Source organism: Muscardinus avellanarius (genome assembly GCF_963383645.1).
Source record: "Muscardinus avellanarius genome assembly, chromosome: 1".
NCBI classification, from domain to species: Eukaryota; Metazoa; Chordata; class Mammalia; order Rodentia; family Gliridae; genus Muscardinus; species Muscardinus avellanarius.
In genome coordinates this window covers 146,378,280-146,401,175 of record NC_137786.1, presented here as the reverse complement: position 1 = coordinate 146,401,175, position 22,896 = coordinate 146,378,280, and the positions used below count along the sequence as shown (strand labels likewise).

The 22,896-nt window shown below is 39.8% G+C and overlaps 1 protein-coding gene across 1 annotated transcript in view; it reads right to left on the bottom strand.

The window, feature by feature from the left end:
* CWF19L2 (CWF19 like cell cycle control factor 2) overlaps positions 1 to 22,896 on the bottom strand; it is a gene marked incomplete at both ends in the record, with an annotated part of 98,033 nt that overhangs the window by 14,184 nt on the left and 60,953 nt on the right. The window contains 4 exons of the mRNA XM_080705497.1: positions 1,301 to 1,381; positions 4,033 to 4,188; positions 8,206 to 8,322; positions 15,613 to 15,825. Of these exons, the coding sequence (XP_080561623.1) occupies positions 1,301 to 1,381; positions 4,033 to 4,188; positions 8,206 to 8,322; positions 15,613 to 15,825 (567 nt within the window). The remainder of the gene's footprint in view (positions 1 to 1,300; positions 1,382 to 4,032; positions 4,189 to 8,205; positions 8,323 to 15,612; positions 15,826 to 22,896) is intronic.

Genomic DNA, 22,896 nt, shown 5'->3' with positions numbered 1-22,896 from the left:
GACAACTACTTGACTGCTAGAGTAGCATGAAATCAGTTACAGGCTATCCATAAGCAAGAGATTATGGCTAGTTTCCAATGCAACTCAATTTTCATTAACAAGCACAAGACTGGGTTAAGTGTGCATGCTTGAATTGCCAATTCCTGACTAGAATATAATCTCCATAAAGGATCTTCCATTTTGTTCTACTATGTACAAAACAAACCTAGTAAATAGCAGGTACTCCATAAGTATTTGTACAACAAATTACTTTTTTAATAGAAAATCAAAAAGAAATCCAAATTTCTTTTAAATCTCTACTCCACTTTACCTATAGCTCTAGAAAAAAGAGAAGGCATTATATAAGTAGTTGCCTATGTGAAATTTATATCTAAAAGTTGAGCTGCGTATCAAGATTAAACTACAAAACATGATTAGGGAAGTTCCCAAGATAAATAAATCTAACCTAACTCAACTATTATTTTATAGAAATATAGACGGAAATCTTTGTACAAATAAAAGAAAGTGAATTCAAAATTCAAAATGGAACTTGTAGAAAATGCTTTCTCTGATTATAATTCCAGTAACAATAATGTCCCTCTCATTCCAGCTGCATAGACTAAAATGCCCTCATGGAAGATTTTTTGTGGTACTGGGAATGGAAACCAGAGGCATTCTACCTTCGAGCCACACCCCCAGCCCTATTTTTTAGTCTTTTTATTTTTTGAAACAGGGTCTCACTGAGTAAGTAATTGAGGCTCTCCATGAACTGCGAGCCTCCCGTCTAAGCCTCTCGAATGCTGGGATTATAAGCATGCACCACCACGCCCAGCTTCATGGCAGATTCTGATTGCGCCATAATCAGTTATGAAGACCACGACGACAGGGAGCTAAAGATCAGGATAAACAGTCATCTGCGCAAATAAAACCCTCCATAAACAAATAAGTATTATATAGACCAGATAGGATTAAAATAGTTTCTTCTTTATTTGTAGAATTAGTTATTTCACCTTAAGTCACTCCATCAAATGGTCTATTTCTCAACTAATATGTGGAAATTAATAAAGATCCTGAACATCAGAGTAATTTTTTTTTTCTGCAATACTGGGGATGGAACCCAGGAACATTCACGCCCAGCCCTATTTTTTACTCTATTTTGAAACAGGGTCTTACTGAGTTGCAAAGAGCCTCACTAAGTAGCTAAGGCTGTCTATGAACTGCAATCGTCCAGTCTCAGCCTCCCAAATGCTGGGATTACAAGCATGCGCCGCCACGCCCAGCCAACTAATTTCTTATATTAGAATAAACAATTAATACTTACAGACTTTCTGATATCTTTTGATGAAAGATCAATCAGCTTCTTGTTCATAGACCACTCTTCATCAGATTCCATTATGGCTTTCTAAGAAATATCCATTTGTTAAATGGAAGACATAGTAGCAAACACAAGAGACCACTTATAATAATACAGTATATTAATTACAGGATATAGTATACATGGTAGACCATTTTTCTGAATGAGCTAAAGTTAATTGTTTATTTAAACTGGAACTTCTTTGTTATTTTTCAAGTCTTACCTTTAGCAAAAGATAATATTCTTTTACTCATTTTTAACTGTTGTACTAATTTCAGCTCAACTGTATATGACAAAAATAATCTTTAATGAGATCAAGCAATTTAATCTTGAGAATAATTTGTGAATATAATATTTCACAAATCTTTTATTGTGTATTCATACAAAACTGTTCAAATGAGTTCCTTTAGTTTTATTGTTCTTCCAAATATCATGAGTAACTTATATGCTTTCTGGCAAAGAAGTAAATATGCTGAAAATTTTGCTCTAAAAAGTAACTTTTTAAAAAGGCAGAAAGAGCTGGGCGTGGTAGCACACGCTTGTAATCCCCGCTCTTGGGAGGTGGAGACAGGAGGATCACGCAGGTTCGAAGCCAGCCGCGCTGGCTTAAGAGACCCTGTTTCCAAATAAAAAAGTATAAAAAATAGGTCTGGGAGTGTAGCCTGGAGGTAGAAGGGCTTCCAGGAACCCCAGTACCACAAAAAAAAAAAAAAAAAAAAAAAAAAGCAGAAAGAAAAATAAAGAGAAATGAAATCTTAAGACTTTCCAAGTTTAGCAATATGACTTCTCTTTGTAATAAAGGAATATGTAATAGAAAGAAAAGCCAGAATGATGATATAAAATCTCATTTTTGTACACTATCATTAAGAAGTAATTTTTTTTTTTTTTTGGTGGTACTGGGGATGGAACCCTTCTACCTCTGGGCTACACTCCCAGACTTATTTTTATATTTTTTTTATTTGGAAACAGGGTCTCTTAAGCCAGCGAGGCTGGCTTTGAACCTGCGTGATCCTCCTGTTTCCGCCTCCCAGGCTCAAGGATTACAAACGTGGGCCACCACGCCTGGCAAGAAGCAAATTTTAAAGATGAAATCAACATTCAACTAAGTACAATTAAAATATATCAGATCTAGTGCTACTCCCTATTCAAAAAGCACTTGCTACTTGCCTCCAAATTATAATCTAACAAATTTAATATAAAATTGAAGCCAAGTAAAAACCAAAGCAAAACTCAGCACTTGTCACTCCACATGAGCAATAGTGCCTACTCTACACTGGTCCTCCCTAGAGCTCAAAGGCCTCTAGCCCCAGTTACCTAACTCTACTCAGGAAGTACCACACACACATGCGTGCACACGCGCACGCGCGCACACACACACACACACACACAAAACACACACACACACATACACAGTAATAATCTCGTTCTCAGCTAAATTTGGCTAATATAGAACTTGCATAAACCTTTGGAATTATCTGACATATTCTATTTTTTAATAGCCTAACTCTTTAATTCAAATAATTACACTGCTTTTAAAGCTTTCTAAGGAGAAAATAGATGTTTACCAAATGGTTAACAGATTTTATAATCCTTTTATCAGAACTTATCTGATAAAATAAATTAATGAATTTAATCATTTCAAACCACCTCAACATTTCATATGCAATCTTCTTACTCTAACTCACAGAACATCACCTTCCTTTTTCTTTGTACATGTTATATTTCACAAATGGTTTGACATTCATGCATTTGCATTAGTCTAAAATGCATTATATTCAGGTAAACATCAAACACTATTTATTAAAAGTTGCTTAAATATATAATGATACTGAATTAGTTATAAATTCTGGTCATTATTACATGTCTAAAATTAATAGTAGAATTTTTTTTCTATTTATAGGTAGCATGATGAAACATTAAATGTTAAAATTGATATCAATAAATTATCTCAGTAATAATAATTTGTACTATTTGTATGTTATTTTGGGTTATACTTTATCAATGATCAATTTTCTACTTTTTCAATGATCAATTGTAGAGTTATAACTACAATTTTGACTTGGACATCTCCTTGGAAAAACTGATTTCACGAGAGAAATGAGGAATTAAAAGAGAAATTATAAATTACTCTTTGATAGAATATTCATACTTCTAAACAAACATACCTTTTACTAAGTAAAATGTCCAAATTTCTTTCAACAAAGATGTATTCAGCTGAATATCCTAAGGTTTACCTCATTTGTGTGTGATATATGTTATGGTTTGGGTCTGGAATGTTCTCAAAGGCTCATGTGTTGAAGGCTTGGTCCTCAGATGGCAGTGTCCTGAGATGGGGGCTGCAAGAAGGTGTGAATCATGGGGCTCCAGCCTCTTCAATGGATTGGCTAAACCACTGAGGGATTTGTAATCTGATGTTACTATTGGGTGGTGGTGGTGGAAACTATAGAAGGTAGAGCCTAGCTGAAAGAAGGTCCTTGGGATTGTGCCATGGAAAGGCATATCTTGTCTTCATCCCCTCCTTAAGTTGTTTTTCTTATATATTTGACAAAGCAATGAAAAGCTAACTGACCCAATAGAAAATCTGATATATATATATATATATTGGAGGAAAAGTACATGAATACAGACAACATTATCCATAAAATAGCACTGTAGCAAAAAAAAAAAAAGTGAATGTATACAAAACTGCCTATAAATACCTTAAAATAGATGGGAGCCATATCGCCCACTTCCTTCGGGAGAGGAATACATTCATAAACCATGTGATATTGTTTCTTCATACTCATATTAGTTTCTAAAAAGATGCAGTCCAATCCTTTATCTTCAAACATTGTTACCAATGATTTCCTAAATACCTAAACAAAGGAAATAAAACAAAGACACATATATATTTAAGTAATTCTCCTCTGTCTATGTTAAAGACAATTTAAAATATATGAATTTAGTGAAATAATTTCAAGTGATCACCTCTATTTTAAAAGCGAGATTTTCTTCAAAATCAACACAAAAATACACTAACCATATTTCAGTAATATTCTTTTCTAATTATACCACAACTAGACAATAAGGAAAGTTTTGTAGTTCATTATTGTAAGATTTACCAACTATATTATACATGAGAAAGATACAGAGATTCCAAAATATGGTGATGACATGAAAATTCCATATTCCTAGTAGAATATACTTTGATTCTACTACCATTACTCATCTAATTGCTCATTCCTTATTTAGGAATAAGCATCTGTACTAAAATTCCTCATAATCTATTTAAGTAGACTACTGAAGAATGCTGGCAGTTCACAATTTACATAATGTTGCATTATAAAAATATCAAGGAAATATGACTAATTTTGAAGTTAATATTCTTTTTATTAAAAATATTAAAGATACATAGAGATTATATAATGTTAATGCTATAATTTATCCAAGTTTTTAGAACAGACTATGTCTAACTATAAAGTTATCTAAAGATAATGTTATGGAACAGAAGAGAGACATTCATTTCTACTCCCTCTATGGAATAAACCCTCAAAAAATGGCATGAAAAAAATGTTTTAAGGCACAACCCTACTTGAACAAAGAGAATGAAAAAAGAAACACTGAAAGAGCATCCCATAATATCTGATTTAAATAGCTAGAAAGGCAGTTCATGCCTTGAGGGACAGGAGGAGGATCAGCCAGGATGACGGGGAAGAAACCCAATTGCCCTGCAGAGCCCTCAGAAGCCTCAGGAACTGGCAGTACCAAGTGCTTATGGGAACAGAGTTAACTGTATGACTAAGAGCACAGAGAGGTAACTGTGTGTGACTAAGAGCAGATGACTTTTTAAAAAAGCAACTTACATGCCAGATCTTCTCCCTATCAGGGGAATACTAGAGGATTATCCTCTGGAAAAAGTAAAACATAAGGAAGCTTAGCTTGAAAAAAGACATAATTCAGAATGTACAGTCTGAAAATGGTGCATCATAGGAAAGGTTACTTAATGTTCTTAAGTACTAAACATTCTGTCCTCCCAAGCTTTCTAACTCCCAGAGTACTGGCAAGCACTTAGATGGTACAGATAAAAGATTTAAAGAAGCTGGGCATGGTGGTACACGCTTGTAATCCCAGCATTTGGGAGGCTGAGACAGAGGATTGAGGTTCAAGGATAGCCTCAACTACTTAGTGAAGCCCTTTGCAATTCAGCGAGACCGTTCCAAAATAAAGAATAAAAAAATAGGGCTGGGGATGTGGCTCGGAGGTACAATGCCCCTGGGTTTCATCTCCTGTACTGCAAAAAAAAAAAAAAAAAAAAAAGATTTAAAGAGTCTTTTCTGGAGGATTAGAATAGCCCCCAAGAAAACACCTAAAGGCAACAACACCAGCAGTTTCCAAGTGAAATGGACCCATGCAGGCTGAGGACCACTGTCGATAAATATGAACAACTCTCCCCCTTCCTCACCCTGCCAATTTGAGATACTTACAAATGGACTACATAGTTTGACTATTGTATGTGTTCAAGTATATTGCCAAGTGATAAGAATAAACTCAGAGAGGACCAAGTAACTCCATACACAACAAAACAATTTGGATCGTACTCATTCAAACTTTGTGATTATTCAAGTGATTATTCGTGATTATTCATGCTCTCCTAAAGCTTATCTTTTCTACTAAATAGGTCTAAAGTTAAATTTAAATGTTACCAGATGATGGCAATAAAAAAAAAAAACAGTTGCAAAATGTGGCTCCTCCATTTGCAAACAATATTTTGTGCTAAATCAAATCATGTTTTAAAATATAACCCACAAAAGTGATGAATCATAAAAATATTTTCAAGTGTATATAATTAATTTGAGTTGCTGTACATACATGAAAGTAAAAGCAAAAACTCCAAAAAACTGTGTTTCTTCAGATATGCTAAGATTCAGATATTTCATTGGTTCACTACACTACAGTAACTTATAACTTTTAGTTATTTATTTTTATCACACAGAAAGAGGTACAATACTATTATTTCCACAAAACAATTTAGCTTTTCCTTCCTAACTAAATTTTCCAAAAGGCATCTGGCTTACAAAAATTTGCAAAATCATCAGTCAAGCATAGTGGCACTGCTGGTAATCCCAGTACTTAGGAGGCTGGGACAGGAGTATCTAAGATTTGAAGGCCAGCACTCAGTAACTTAGTGAAATCCTGTTTCAAAATAAAAAATAAAAATGGCTGGGGTATATAGCTCAGAGGTATAATACCCAGTACTATACACATGCAAACACATACAAAATGTATTAAACTACATATTATAACCTGTTCTAGAATATATTATACTTTGGTACAGAAATAATGAATGATTTTAAATCTGCATTTTCATAGCACCCAAAATACCATATTCAAATGTCCTCAATACTGATATCTGTTGAACTAAATAAATTTTCTACTCATTTATCTTAATATTTTTCTTCAAGTAACTTTACTTCTTACAAATATATAAAACATACACACTAGATGCTTATAAATTAAATATTTTAGCACTGTATTTGATTGTAAGTTGAATAAATTCTGTATATATAAATTTTAATGCATCCTAGAAAGTCTCTAAAATTATGCTAAGAAACAACTTCTCATACTTTTTACCTTAAATTACCTACTGTTAAGGACACCTACTAGTAGGAAAACAAAAACAAAACTTTGACATTGGAAACACTTGTCTGCATCCTTACTCTTGCTTTGCTGTGGTTGGCACAAACTTTTTAACTCTCACAATATAAATTTCAGAAGCACAGATAATAAGAGATTATATTTCATGAAATACAGCTGAAGTATCTCCTTGTCCGGTATCTGTTATAGTTTGGGTTTAGAATGCTCCACAAAGAGCACACATGGTGAAAGCATGTCCCCAGTGCAGCAACACTCAGAGGTGGAGCTGGAGGTGACAGGTCACAGGAGGTATAGCCATAGTGACTACATATGTCCCCTGTCCTCTTCTCATGCTCTACCTACTTCCAGCTGTCATGATGCAAGGGTCATGTCCCTGCGCCATAGGTCTGCCACCATGGTTCCAGTCAACCATGGACTCAAACCTCTGAACTTCTGAAACTACAAGGCCCCAGAAACCTTTCTTCCTCTAAGTTGTGCTTGTCAGGTATTTTGGTCGCAGCAATGAGAAAAGCTGACCAAAACCAGCATCTTTATTAGCATGCTGTGAAAACTTATATGAACTATAATCTCCCTGTAACCTCTTTTCAGTTGTCAGACATTAAACAATAGGCATTTTCCTTCTTCCTTTCTTCCCTATAATTACAATGTCTTGAAATAATTCAGCAACAATTTCATCCATACTGTGCCTTTCAATCTCTTGAAAAATTAGCCACAAAAACAAATCCCTGATTCCAAAAGTGGGGATAGGTTACAAAAGGAGGAGTGGTAGAAATGAAAGCTACTAACAAAATCACCATAGCAGAGAATGCCAGTTTCATTACAGGAAAATATGACAACTGCCACTGTAAACCTCTATCTTCTCCAATTTTTTTATTATCTGAAAATTTTTTCCTTTTGCTGGATTTTATTTGCTTACTATGGTAAAGATAATAATTTCATGCTTTGCAAAGCACTTATTAAAAATCTTTGACTTTTAGAAGAAAAATATTTATTACTTTGCCACAGTTTATTTAAAAAATAAAAGGTTTCAAAACACTGAGCACACAAGGTAAGCAATATTAAAAAGTAGCAAGAGATAGAAGCATTATGATCCACAGGTATATACAACTATAAAAATAAAAATATTTAAATTAAAAAAGTAAAATAATTAGGCAAAAGTATAAAACCTGTTAGAATTTGACAGTTTGCAAAATATTGCTCATGAGCTTTATGATGACAACAAGCAATATCACGCTGACCTGAATTTCTTCCCAGATGTCTTCATCCAATAAGGTAGCTGCTCGATGATGCTGCAAAGGAACTATCAGGCAGTGCCCCTCAGTAAGAGACTGGAAGCTGGGTAAACACAAATAAACCTATGGGGAAAGTTCCAAAGGTGAAATGGTGATGCTATTTATTCTTAGTTGTAACAGATGAATTCCTGGTACAGAGCATGGATATTTAGTAGAGCATATTTATGTATAAGAAATATTTTTCTTTTAGTATTTTTAAAGATATTTACTGTTTAAAAAGCTGTAAAAATGGCTTTTTTCACCTGGTGTTGGTGGTACTGGAGATTGAACCCAGAGCCTCAAACATGCTAGGCAAGTGTTCTACCACTGAGCTATAACCCTAACCCTTTTTATTATTTTCTTTTAAGGATAGGGTCTCACTAAATTTCCCAGGCTTACCTCAAACTTGTGATCTTCCTGCCTCAGCCTCCTGGGTAGCTGATTATAGGTATACACCACCATAGCTGGCAAAAATGGCTTTTAGTAAACTGGAAATTTAGAGCACAAGCCTCCATTTTCATTGCTAAACTCTGAAAAATGACTGAGATTTCCCAAGAAAAGACAAGAATGAATGACACTTTATCCTTGATCTGAGGGAGGTATATATACTTTCAAACCCCTTGAAACACAGTATTTGCAAGAATAAAAAGATACATGTCATTGTAATGGTAGAGTACTCTAATTGATGAGTTTAGCTGAGAAAATCCTTAGCTGAGAAAACACATTCAATCCAGCTAAGGAGAGGAAATGACCTCAAGAGGGCTTTACTGCTGTGATTAAGCTGTTTATCTACATGCATGTATCACCTCAAATCTGGTGCTATTTTCCATTATGTACAAATGTCTTTTTAAAAAAGGCCAATTAGTATATATACACTAAATAAAAGGTTTCATAAGGAGCATAAATAATATTCTGCAAAAGGGCTTGACCTGCTAGGCATGGTGATACACCTTGTAATCCTAGTACTTGGGAAGCTGAGACAGGAGGATCACAGGTTCCTAGCCAGCCTCAGCAACTCAACAAGGCCTTCAGAAACTTAGTGAAACCCTGTTTATAAATAAAAAATAAAATAGGACTGGAGTAGAATGCCTCTGGGTTCAATCCCTAGTAGGAAAGAAAGAAAAAGGATAGACAGAGGGAGGAAGGGTAAAAGAAAGAGCTTGACCTTATCTTCTTTTTTTTGGTTAGGCTTTGGATGGAAATATTTTGCATAGTAAATATTTATTTGCAAATCAGAAGTAGACATAGGTATTTACCTAAATTTGTAACAAAATCATAATCGCATTTGAAAGGAAAAAAAAAAACAAACGAGGAAATGGAAGAAGAGTTAGCAAGGTTTGGGTATGTCAGTAGACAGCGTATTATACTTAGAAAATGAAGTACTAAAAGAAATAATTATATGATTACTAAGATAATTCTAGGAATTCAACAAAAAGATACAAGTTCCTGCTCATAAGAGGCTTATAAAATGCTATACACTGAGTGTTTTCATCCTCCTCAAAGCCAAATGTTAGAACTTAATGTCCAAAGTGATATTGGAAGGAAGAGTGTTCCAGGCAGAGAAAACAGCATGTGAGAAGAGAGCATGGTAGGTGTGCAGCCTGAACAGTGAGGCAGCCAGCAGAGCTAAGCTCAGAGAATGAGGGGAAGGGGTAGAAAATGAGACTGGGACAGAACTGGATCTATGTGGCCTGTAGGTCACAATGAGGATTCTAGCTTTTATGTAAAAGACAGATCTAAGTAATGCTGAGCTACATTTAAGATCACTCTGGTTACTGTAGAGAAATAAGGGAAAGGAAAAAAAACCAGGAAAATCTACTAGGAAACTATTGTAAGACTCCAGTAATCAATGATGATGACTTGTACCAGGTAGCAGAAATAAAGTCTATGAGATATGGTAAGAATATATTTTGAAACTGAACCAACAGGATTTAGTAATATATAGTATGTGGGGTACGAAGGTAAAAAAGAGTTTAAGTATTAGCATAGGCCTAATTTGAGCAACTAGATGATGCAGGTAACAATTACTCACTAGAGGAAGACCATGAAAGAGGTAGGTGTTAACTTAGGGTAATAGTGGAGGGGGATTAGACATGCAATTTGAAATAAACATAAAATATCCATATCTAGAAGCACACTGGCTACATGGAGGCTGAGACAGGAAGATCACAAGTTTGAGGCCAGCCTCAGCAACTCAGCGAGACGTGTCTCAAAATAAAATTAAAAAGAGCTGAGAATGTTGTTCAGTGGTGAGAACTTGCCTGGCATGCCTAAGGCCAAGAGTTGAAAAGAGTACCAAATACCACCACCCGACACAAACACACCAGCACTGAAATACTACTATAAGAATTAGTGAAATCCAAACAATCGATAATACCAAATGCTGGCAAAAACGTGGATTAATGGGAACTTTCATTCAACTGCTGTTTGGAAGGCTAACCTGGTACATACTTTGGAAGACTTCGGCTATTTTTTCAAAGTTGAGTAACATTCTACCATATAATCCAGCTAGTATTTACCCAATTGATTTGAAGATTTATATGCACACAAGAACTTACATGTAAATGTTTATTAACAACTTTATTCATAATTGGCCCAACTTGGAAGCAACCAGGACGTCCTTAAATAGGTGAATAGACAAACTGGTACAACCATACAAAAGAGTATTATTCAGCAATAAAAAGAAATAGCTCATAAGAAAAGACAAGGAAGCACCTTGAGTATATACTGTTAAAGGAAAGAATTCTGAAAAGATTACATCAAAAATAATTTCAATTATATGACAATCTACAAGGGCAGCAGAGACAAGAATAAAATGAGTGGTTGCCGAAGTTCAGGGATGGCTGAATACATGTAGAGCACTAGGGATTTTAAAGGCAGTGAAATTGTCATTTTGATACTTTAATAATGGATATGTAACAAAATGAATCTGTCAAAACCCAGAGAATTTTAAAGCACAAAAAATGAACCTTTATGTAGGAATATTTTAAAATTTACTTAGGAAATGCCAGTAAGGGATATTACTATAACAAGGCTAATTGTTTTACAAATGTAGGGAATCACCTCACTGAAGAGAGTGGAAAGTAAAAGATGCTGACCTAGACAATTCTGGAAATGAGTGAAGTCTGTAGACTAAAGGTTTTTCACTCACTGATGTCCCTTCCTGAAATGTTATCTTTATGCATTTCTTCATGTTTTACTTCTTCCTTCCATCTTATACAACTTACTAAAACGCCTCAGAGGAGACGTGCAAACCACTTGATCAAAAATAATACTAATCCGTCATCTTATCCAATTTCCTTACTTTATTTGTTTTATAAAAATTAAGTCTCTTACATCAGAGCAATTATTTAACCTTGTTTATTTCCTGCCTTATTTCACTACAATACAAGCTTCAAAAATGTCTACCTGATTCTCTACGTTTCCCATGACTTATTAGGGTTTGATATATACCAAATATATAAAAATTATTTACCTAGTGTAAAAATTAGTAGGTTATTGAAATAAGTGCTATGAATATGATCAAATATTTAATACACAATTCTGAACAAGATATCTCTGTCTTTATGAAGCTTAAAGTCTATTGGAGGAGAGACTGAATAAATAAGTAAAATAGAAACCAGGCCCAGTAAGACGCTGGGTTCTGGGCGGGGGTTGCGGGCGGGGCACACCAGATGGGGCCCGGGTCCCGGGACTCTGGGCCCCAGGCCGAACTGTGAGTAGCAGCCAGACCCCTGGAGAAACCAGGCCCAGTAAGATGCCGGGTTCTGGGCACGGGTCGCGCGCGGGGCACGCCAGCTGGGGCCCGGGTCGCGGGACTCTGGGCCCCGGGCCGAACTGCGAGTAGCACGCCAGACCCCTGGAGAAACAGGGCCCAGAACAGAAAAAGATAAAGAAAAATATCGGAGAGGAGGTAAGAAAGCCGTTATGGATGCCAGGACACTGGAGATGCAGACAAAACTTATCTAAATGCACTGGAACTTATGGAAAAATTCGCCGTGAAAGAGGACTGCTATTTCTCTATATTGTTAAGAATCTCAGACATCACATATAAGGAGAGAGTTTAGCGGAGACCAAGGAGAAATGCGGTGTTGAAAGAGTTCTCCGCGATGGTGGTGGAGACTTGTATTCAGGAGAAGCAGAAACCGGATCTTACCAACTTTATTTTTTTGGAGAAATTACACTAAATGTCGAATGCTACCATCACGCATGCTTAGGAACACTGGACAACATTCAGAGTGGAAAAAGAGCCTGGGAAGGATTTGAAACGGTGGAGGCAGTGGCAATGCCAGTGGCCAATATTCGGGGGAGGCAGAGATCTGATACATTACAACTGGAACCTTTGAAATAATAACCACAGAGACAGTGATCGGAACCTGCTGAGGGGTTAGGCGGGCGCCGGGGCCAGTGGCCGACATCGGAGCTTGCTGTGAGGCAAGGCCACTACTGAGGCCTCCATGGCCGGGATTGGAACCTGCAGAGGGGTTAGACTGATGCTGGGGCCAGCGTGGCCGGCATTGGAGCCTGCCATGATGCAAGGCTTGTGCTAGGGCCTCCGAGGTCGGGTCCGGAACTTGCTGAGGGGTTAGGCCGGTGCTGGGGTCAGCGAGGCTGGCATCGGAGCCTGCCGTGAGGCAAGGCCAGTGTTGGGGCCCCCGAGGACGGGACCGGAGCCTGCTGAGGGGTTAGGCCGGTGCTGGGGCCAGCGAGGCTGGCATCAGAGCCTGCCATGAGGCAAGTCCGGTACTTGGGCCTCCGAGGCCAGGATAAGAGCCTGCCGAGGGGTTAGGCCGGTGCTGGGGCCGGTGAGGCCGGCATCGGAGCCTGCCTTGAGGCATGACCAGTGCTGGGGCCTCCGAGGCCGGGATCGGAGCCTGCTGAGGGGTTAGGCCGGTGCTGGGGCCAGCGAGGCTGGCATCGGAGCCTGCCTTGAGACAAGGCCGGTACTGGGGCCTCTGAGGCCAGGATAAGAGCCTGCCGAGGGGTTAGGCCGGTGCTGGGGCCAGTGAGGCCAGCATCGGAGCCTGCCTTGAGGCAAGGCCAGTACTGGGGCCTCGAGGCCAGGATAAGAGCCTGCTGAGGGGTTAGGCCGGTGCTGGGGCCAGTGAGGCCGGCATCGGAGCCTGCCTTGAGACAAGGCCGGTACTGGGGCCTCCGAGGCCAGGATAAGAGCCTGCCGAGGGGTTAGGCCGGTGCTGGGGCCAGTGAGGCCGGCATCAGAGCCTGCCTTGAGGCAAGGCCAGTACTGGGGCCTCCAAATCCGTGATCGGAGCCTGCCAAGGGGTTAGGCTGGTGCTGGGGCCAGCGAGGCCGGCATCGGAGCCTGCCGTGAGGCAAGGCCGGTACTGGGGCCTCCGAGGCCAGGATAAGAGCCTGCCGAGGGGTTAGGCCGGTGCTGGGACCAGCGAGGCCGGCATCGGAGCCTGCCGTGAGGCATGACCAGTGCTGGGGCCTCCGAGGCCTGGATCAGAGCCTGCCGAGAGGTTAGGCCGGTGCTGGGGCCAGCGAGGCCGGCATCGGAGCCTGCCGTGAGGCAAGGCTGGTACTGGGGCCTCCGAGGCCAGGATAAGAGCCTGCCGAGGGGTTAGGCTGGTGCTGGGGCCAGCGAGGCCGGCATCAGAGCCTGCCTTGATGCATGACCAGTGCTGGGGCCTCCAAATCCGGGATCGGAGCCTGCCAAGGCGTTAGGCCGGTGCTGGGGCCAGCGAGGCCGGCATCGGAGCCTGCCTTGAGGCAAGGCCAGAACTGGGGCCTCTGAGGCCAGGATAAGAGCCTGCCGAGGGGCTAGGCCGGTGCTGGGGCCAGTGAGGCCGGCATCGGAGCCTGCCATGAGGCATGACCAGTGCTGGGGCCTCCGAGGCCGGGATCGGAGCCTGCCGAGGGGTTAGGCCGCTGCTGGGGCCAGTGAGGCCGGCATAGGAGCCTGCCGTGAGGCAAAGCCGGTACTGGGGCCTCGAGCCAGGATAAGAGCCTGCCGAGGGGTTAGGCCGGTGCTGAAGCCAGCGAGGCCGGCATCGGAGCCTGCCGTGAGGCATGACCAATGCTGGGGCCTCCGAGGCCAGGATCGGAGCCTGCCGAGGGGTTAGGCTGGTGCTGGGGCCAACGAGGCCGGCATTGGAGCCTGCCATGAGGCTAGGCCGGTGCTGGGGCCTCCGAGGCCGGGATTGGAATCCTGCCAAGGGGTTAGACCGGTGCAGGGGCCAATGGCCAGTATCGGAGCCTGGCATGAGGCAAGTTCACTCCTGCGGCCTCCAAAGTTGGGACCAAAGCCAGCTTAGGGGTTAGACCGGTTCAGGGGCCAGCGAGACCAGAACTGGGGCCTCCCATGAGGCAAGGCCGCTGCTTGAGCCAGCGAGGTCTGGATCAGTCCACTGAGTAGCCAGGCCACTACTGGGACCATCAAGAGTGGGATTGGTACTTGCAACGCAGCATGCACAGAGAAATATCGCAGAAAATATAAATCATACGCTTCTCTTAATCAGCAATAACTAGGAGGAAAAGGGCAACAGGAAGCGGTTGAGCTATAGAAAGGGCCCTATAGTGAAGCAACTAATGTGACCTATCAGAGGGTATGTAATACTGGAGGACGGAGCCTCTTTAAAACGCAGGAGGTACATAAACAAATGTATCAAAGTAAATTACCAAAGAAGTGTGGGATGGAGGGAGGGGGAGGGAATGGGATGGGGGCTGGAGGAGGGCTAATTGGATGATGTGTGCTTGTATATCCTCTCAAGTCTTGTACTCCAATGTGATTGATATATGACTACAATGCACCAATTTAAAAAATAAATTAATTAAAAAAAATTTCCTGACAGGTTTAAACATTTATTCTTAAATGTATTCCAGGATTTAAAATGTGCCTTCAGAATTACAATAAAATCTGTTTTATTTAAAAAAAAATAAGTAAAATAAAAATATATATAATAAATGTCTTTAATTGTGAGATATTCTATTAAAAAACAAACTGGTTCTATGAAAAAGTATACAAAGAAAATGACTACTTTTCACTGAACATTTTGAATCTGAGATGATTCTAAGTTTGAGAATCAAGGGGCAATCTTGAGGTCACAAGGCTGATAAATGGCAGAGAGAGGATTTGATCCAGGAAATGTGACTCCAAAGTCCAAAGTCTTAATAACTTTCCAACAGCACCTCTCAAAAGAGTAGAGTCACCCAAGATGTAAAGTTCATGTTTTAAATATTTACACTTGTTTCACAGATGATTCTAAGAATTATGGGAACTTGGGGGAAAAAACTGAAATTCTGAATAACAAAAGACATTCTTCAGGAATCTTATGCAAGTATGAGGAAAGAACTGAATCCACATGCACTAACAAATCTTTTCCATAGGTCAAAAGATGCTGCCTTTCTTACCTTAATACCTATTGCAACAATAAGGTGCTTGGGGAATTGAGCGCTATCAAAGCAATACAAGCATTTGTCCATTTGTGCAGCAAGTCTCTGATGCTCAGCAATAGCTTGTTTCCTCTGGTTCTCTTCCTCTTCACCAAAACGTTCTCTCTCAGCTGCTTTGGAGACAAACATGTCATCCAGAGTATAATAATCTCCATCGGTTTTTCCCATAAACTGAAAAATCAAAATAACAGCAGTGGGGGATAGAAGGTAAGAATTAAGATTCTATTATATGTAATAGCATTCTGTAGGTGTATCTTTAAATTCCACAATAAAACTCATACACTAAAGAAAGAAAAATTAAAACAGGATAAAAATTCAGGTTTCTGGGGTGGGGATACAGCAGAGTAGTATGATGATTGCTTACCATGTACCAGGCCCTGGACTTCATCCATCTATCACTAGCACCATCACCACCAACGATATCACAGCTACAGTTTACTGAGCAATGACAATGTGTAAGCCTGTTTACTTAATATTATTAAGTTTCATACTCATTGGAACACCATTTTCATTTATGACACAAGGAAATAACAACACTATTAAATAGATTAAAGTAACAAACAAATATGTGGGTTGCCATAAGACCCAGAAATGCCACTTTTACCAAAGGGAAATGAAAACAGACCACTTCACAAAAACTCACCTATAAATCTTTATAGGAACATACTTTATAACAGTCATAAGCTGAAAACAATCAAATGTTCATCAACTGCTTTATGAATAAGCTGTGGTATCTCCACGTAATGACAAAGTATCCCACCGTAAGAAGGAATGAAGTGGCTAGGCATGGTGGCACACACCTGTAATTCCAGTACTTGAGAAGCTAAGACAGGAGGGTCACAGGTTTAAGACCAGCCTCAGCATCTTAGCGAGACCCTCAGCAACTTTGTGAGATCCTGTTTCAAATTAAAAAAAAAAAAGTAATCCCCGAGCTTGGGAGGCAGAGACAGGAGGATCGCACAGGCTCGAGGCCAGCCTCACTGGCTTAAGAGACCCTGTTTCCAAACAACAAGTATAAAGTATAAAATAGGTCTGGGAGTGTAGCCTGGAGGTAGAAGGGTTTCCAGGAACCCAGTACCACCAAAAAAAAAAAAAACCATACAGGAAGCATCACAATTCCTGACCTCAAATTATACTACAGAGCTATAGTAATAAAAAACAGTATGGCATTGGCACAAAAACAGACAGACAAATGGAACAGAATAAAAGATACAGAAACAAATCCACACACTTACAGCCAATTGATTTTTCACAACGGTGCCAAACACATACATCAGATAAAAGACATCCTTTTCAATAAATGGTGCTGGGGAAACTGGTTATTCAACTGTACAAAATGGAATTAAATCCTCATCTCTCACCCTGCAAAGGTGTCAACTCAAAATGGATCAAAGACTTGGAAGTTAGACCAGAAACTTAGAAGCTACTAGAGGAGAGTCAAATACTTCAACATAAAGCTGGGCGTGGTGGCGCAGGCTTGTAATCCCTGCGCTTGGGAGGCGGAGACAGGAGAATTGTGCAGGTTGGAAGCCAGCCATGCTGGCTTAAGAGACCCTGTTTCCAAATAAAAATATAAAAAAATAGGTCTGGGAGTGTAGCCTGGAGGTAGAAGGACTTTGAGGAACCCCAGTACCACCAAAAAAAACAAAACAAAAAAAACTTCAACATATAGGCACAGGTAGAAACTTCCTCAACAAAACCCCCATAGCCCAGGAAATTAAAAAAAGAATAAATAAATAAGATAGCATTAAAGTAAAAAGTTTCTGCTCATCAAAGGAAACCATCAAGAATCTAAAGAGAAAGCCTATAGGATGGGATATCTTTGCCAGTTAACCCTCTTTATACAGGACTAATATCTAAATACACAAATCACTCACTTAAAAGATTTTACCTATAACAGGAAAAGTGTGTTTCAGTTGTTCTGAGACCTGGAACTCCTTCACCAGGAAGACTGCTAAAGCAGTGAAAAGAACACAAAAAAACAATGGCAGTTGAAACATGGTAGAATCAGAGCCAGAAGAAAGAGTAGAGGAATATAAAGAATTCCATGTACCTCACCTGGTGAGCAGAGAGTGGCAGTACCAGCACCATCTTGGCCAGGCTGCGCCAGCTAGCAACTACCTATACTGCAGCTCCCAGAGACCTCCAGCAATGAAGCAGTAGAATCTTGTGAGGCCAGTGACTACAGATCATCATCAAAAGCAATCAATTCTTCTCTCTACTCTTGACAAAGACCCAATTACCCAGATAACTCAGCTAGATCTGCAGCCGCAGCTGAACTCATCTCTGCCTGCAGTGACCTGGAGTAGTGCTCATTTGGATGGAGAGGTAAGAAGCAGTCCCAGCGGGAAACTGCCCTGCATGGCCAAAGGAACTTGTGTGGTAAGCTACAGACTTGCCGGGTCCTTGACTTTGCAAATCACCCCTGTTGAGGTGGGGGTGGAGGTTACTGTTGGACACAGCATAAATGTGAATTAGCAGATATGACCTAGGGACAGTTGGGTGGGAGAGCACTAAAACTGCAGTTCACCAAGCCCTTGCAGGTTCTCCAGGGATCATCAAAGGATATCCAGCCATGGTGTGTGTGTTTGAGGGATAACTCAGCCTTCTGAGTCGCAAGCACAGAAAGCAATAAACTCACACCTGGCTGTGTCTGGGCAGGACAAGAATCAAAGCCAGAGGCCAACACTGGCTCATGTGATCACAGCTGCCCAGAGCAGCCGTGGTATCCCTGGGCTAAATAACTGAGCCACCCAAGCCCTAGAATTAGAACTGCACAATCTCTCCTTACCAGAACTTGGGTCCTATAAGCCCAAAGGCCAAGGGCTCAACAGAGTTTCACTTGATCACAGCTATAGGCTGAGAACTCAACACTCTTGGCAGCAGAGTTTATGCCTGGTATGAATGCATACCAGTGACTGACAGTGCTCCAGGTAATTATAATAAGCAGATCGGAGTGGTGTCCCAGGGGCCATCAAAGCTCAGTGAGCTGGGCCACAATCTCCAAACACAGCAATCATTGGCCTTGCTGAGCTTAAGCCCACTGGTCACAGAGACTATAGGTCAGTACTTTGTAGTTTCACAGGCTCACAATCAGCAGAACAGCAGTGATATCTGTGGGGCATTAAATCTCAACTAGCAAGTTATAGGCTCTGAACAGAACATCATAGTTTCTGGCCCTACAAAGTTCGGGCCTGGAATGTATGGCAACCTGCATCCAATCAGAAACTCCTGTTTGCACTAAGAACTAAATCTAGTTTAAAAAGCTCTGGGAACAAACTCAAAAGTTTGACTATATGAGGCAGATTGGAAGAGACAAATATACCTCCAGTATAGGCCCTATTTTAAAGGGATAACAGGTAGACATAGGACTCATACACAAAAAGGAAGAACTGCCAAGACAATAGAAATACAAACCTGAGAACTCTGAAAATATGAGAATGAAAAACAGCAACAAAACAATAAACTCCTATAACTCAACAAGGGAGATCACCAATACTGATCTGTAGAAAATTGAAAAGGAGAATTCCAAATTTTGATCTTCAATATGATGAAAGGCCTCAAAGAAAGTATATAAACAATGAAGGAAGAAATTTTAGTCCTGAGAAAAAGCCAGAAAGAAGTATTGAGCGAAATTAAGGACTAAGCAAATGAATTAAAGATCGCAATAGAAATCACCTCTGGCAGGTTGGACCACATGGAAAACAGAGTATCTCTCTTGGAAGACAGTTTATTTAAAACTGAAAGCACAGTCAATAACATAGAGAAAAGCCAGGCACGGTGGCACGCACTTGTAATCCCAATACTTGGGAGGCTGAGACAGGAGGATCACAGATTCACGGCCAGCCTCAGCTACTTAATGAGGCCCTCTGCAACTAAGAGAGACGCTGTTTCAAAGTAAAAAAAAAAAAAAAAAAAAAAAAAAAAAAAACAGCTGGGGGTGTAGCTCAGAAGTAGAAAGCCCCTGGGTTTAATCTCCAGTGCCACCAAAGAAAAAAAAGAGAGAGAGAGAGAGAGAGAGAGAAGACGTACAATACAACCTAAACACCCATCCATTATGACATGAGACTATAATGCACCAATAAAAGTATATTTAAAAATCATTATGCTAAGTGAAAAAGCTAGTCACATACAAAAAGAACACTATTATATAATCTCATTCATATAAAATTCCTGTCCAGAACAGGGAAATTATCTATAGAGACAAAATAGATTAACGGTTGCTTGAGGCTAAAAGGAAGGAAAGTTGAGAGGGTCGGAGAATGATAGCTAACAGGCACAGGACTTCCTTTGGAAGTGATAAAAATGTTCTAAAATTGACTGTGTTGATGGTTTTACATTATATATGAATATACTAAAGCCCACGGAATTGTATATTACAAACAAGTGAACTATATGTTATATAAATTGTGTCTTAAGCTGTTTACAAAGAAAATGAGTTCACTTTATATACGAAACATACAGGCTTTAACCTCTACTTCTCAGAGAGAATCTCTAAAGCCTCAGAATGCTTTGCCTGAAAAGATTAGGTTTGTTGACCTAGGAGCCTTGGGCCACATTAGACAGTAAATGCTAACTATGTGCTTTATTAAGTGGCTTAATTACATGGCTTTGGGCCAAATGTCAGCTCTACCTGCAGAGCAGCTACAAACTGAAGTCAGTAACACAGGCAATTAATTATGTCTATGTGACAAAACTCTAGGAAGAATTCTGCACACTGGTGCTTGAGTGAGCTGCCTGGATGACAATGTTTTCCTCAGAGAAGTGAGCACTATACACAGTGCTACAGGGAGAGGACACACACCAGGTCTGTATTGGGGCTCTCCTAGATTTTATTCCATGTGTTTCTTCATTTGGCTGATTTTAATCTATATATTTTTCTATGTTATCATCTGTAACCATAAGAACAATAGCTTTAAGTGAATTTATTTGAGTCCTTCTAATGAAATATAGAACCTGAGAGTAGTGTTGGGGATCTCTGAACTTGCAGATGATGTCAGAGATGACGGCAGGCTTGGGGCTACTCTTGGATGGATAGTCAGGGAGTTAGAATACATAGTGACAAAAAGCTCTGAGAAAGATATCTCCAAATAGACACAGAATAGAAGATATTTGTTTTCTTCATGAAAATAATCACAGCACTGGCCATCCTACCATTACCCAAATTTGGGTTTTTTCTTTTCTTTTTTGTGGTATTGGGGATTGAACGCAGGGGCATTCTATCTACACTCACAGCCATATGCATATACATATGCGTACACATATACAAGTTGCTGAGGCTGGTCATGAACCTGCAATCCTTCTGACTCAGCCTCCCAAGTACTGAGATTATAGGCATGCTTCACCATGCCCAGCTCCCACAAGTTTATGAACAAAATGGCCATACAGAAAAAGAAAATATGCATAAGTCCAGCAATATGAACTTTGCTCACCAAAGTCAAGCTGGCTATACCCAATGCTAAATGCACAATGTGTCCACAACCAAGACCAGTGGTAGGAACCTGATGTGATAAAACACCTATTATGGTTTGGATCTGAAATGCCCCCAAACCTCAGGAAATAGAGCAATGTTCAGAGGTGACATAAGTGAATCATGAAAACTTATTCTCATCAATGAACTGATCTACTGATGGATTAATGATCTGTGTATTTACTGATGGTAAATTTAGGCAGGTTGGGCATGACTGAAATACCTAGGTCACTGTGGATGTGGCCTTGGGGATACATCTGTTCCTGGCCCCTCTTCTCTCTCTTTGCTTCTGGGCTGCTGTGAGCCAACAGCTTTTCCCTTCCACACCCTGCTGCCATGATGTTTCTGCCTTGGAACCGGCTAACCAGCAACTGAACCTCTCAAACTGTGATCAAAAAATCTTTTCCTCCTCTAAGTTGTTCTTGTCAGGTATTTGGGTCACAGTGATACAAAGATGACTAAGAGAACTCCCCAGTGTGAGCAGGCACCTGGCAGCAGGATGAATACACTTGACTGCTTCCATCACACAAAGGGCAGCGATTTGTACTTACTTCAATACACACTATCTCTGGATATAGATTTGTCTTCACTGCATTCACTGCTGCTGCCCAAACTGGGGCATTAGCCCATCATGGTATCCCACACATCACTTCTGACCAAGGAATAAATTTCACAGCAAATGAAGTATGGCAATGGCTCTGTGCTCACCGAATACTCAGATCTTACCATGCTCTCCATCATCTGAAGCAGATGGCAGGATAGAAAAGTACACCGAACTTTTGAAGACTTAATTACAAATGCCAGCTAGACAGCAATACCATGTAAAGGAGGAACAATGAATGATGATTTGAGTTAGAGAGTATGAATACAGGAGACGGTAAAAAAAAAAAAAAAAAAAAAAAACAGATTTAGAAAAGGGATGTGCAATCATGGACAAGCTAATAAAAACCACTGAGCATCAGTTTTTGCCTATTAAATGCTGTTTAACATTAATGCTGACAGATAATTACAAGCATTAATGTATTTAAAGGACTTATACAAAGTTCTCAAAAAAATGATAGTCATTATTATGTTCTCCCAGATACTCCAAGGACAATGTAGTCAGATAAGGGCAATTTTGTTACCACTCCTCTCCTCCACCTAGAGGTATATCTGGCAATGTTCTGAGACATTACTGGTTGTCACAACTTTAGTGTAAGAGGAGTCTAACTGGTCTTGACTAGCTAGAGGTTGCTAAACATTCTACACAGATAGTTCTTCCAGAGCAAAGAGTTAGCCAACCCAAAATGTCAAAGGTTAAGACACCATGTTCCAGAGAGATTTGGGTTATATTATTACAGCAAGTTCCTTCGTATTCACTAATGTAACCATCCACATGAATTGGGAAGTTAAATTGAATTTCTACTGACATTCTGTTTTATCGGCCTCCAAATTCAAGCCTGAAAATGGAAGAAGTTAGTGAATTAACCTTTCTAACCTTGAAAGGTAATTTTTTCCCATTTTGATGTCTGAGTAAAAGATCAAAATAACCTGACATGAATCAAATTGCTCGCATTCTTATTTAAAAAATCAATTGTTAAGATCTTTAAATGAAAACTAAAGGCTTTTTTTTAGTGCCATTATGTACAAACAATGGTTTGCAAGGAATTTATGGAATTAGCATCACAATATGAACAGAACCAATAAAGACTACAGCCCAAGTCTTACAAAAGCACTTCAAATTTGAGAGTTTCTAAGTAAAACTTTATAGTATTTTATAAAGACTTCTACCT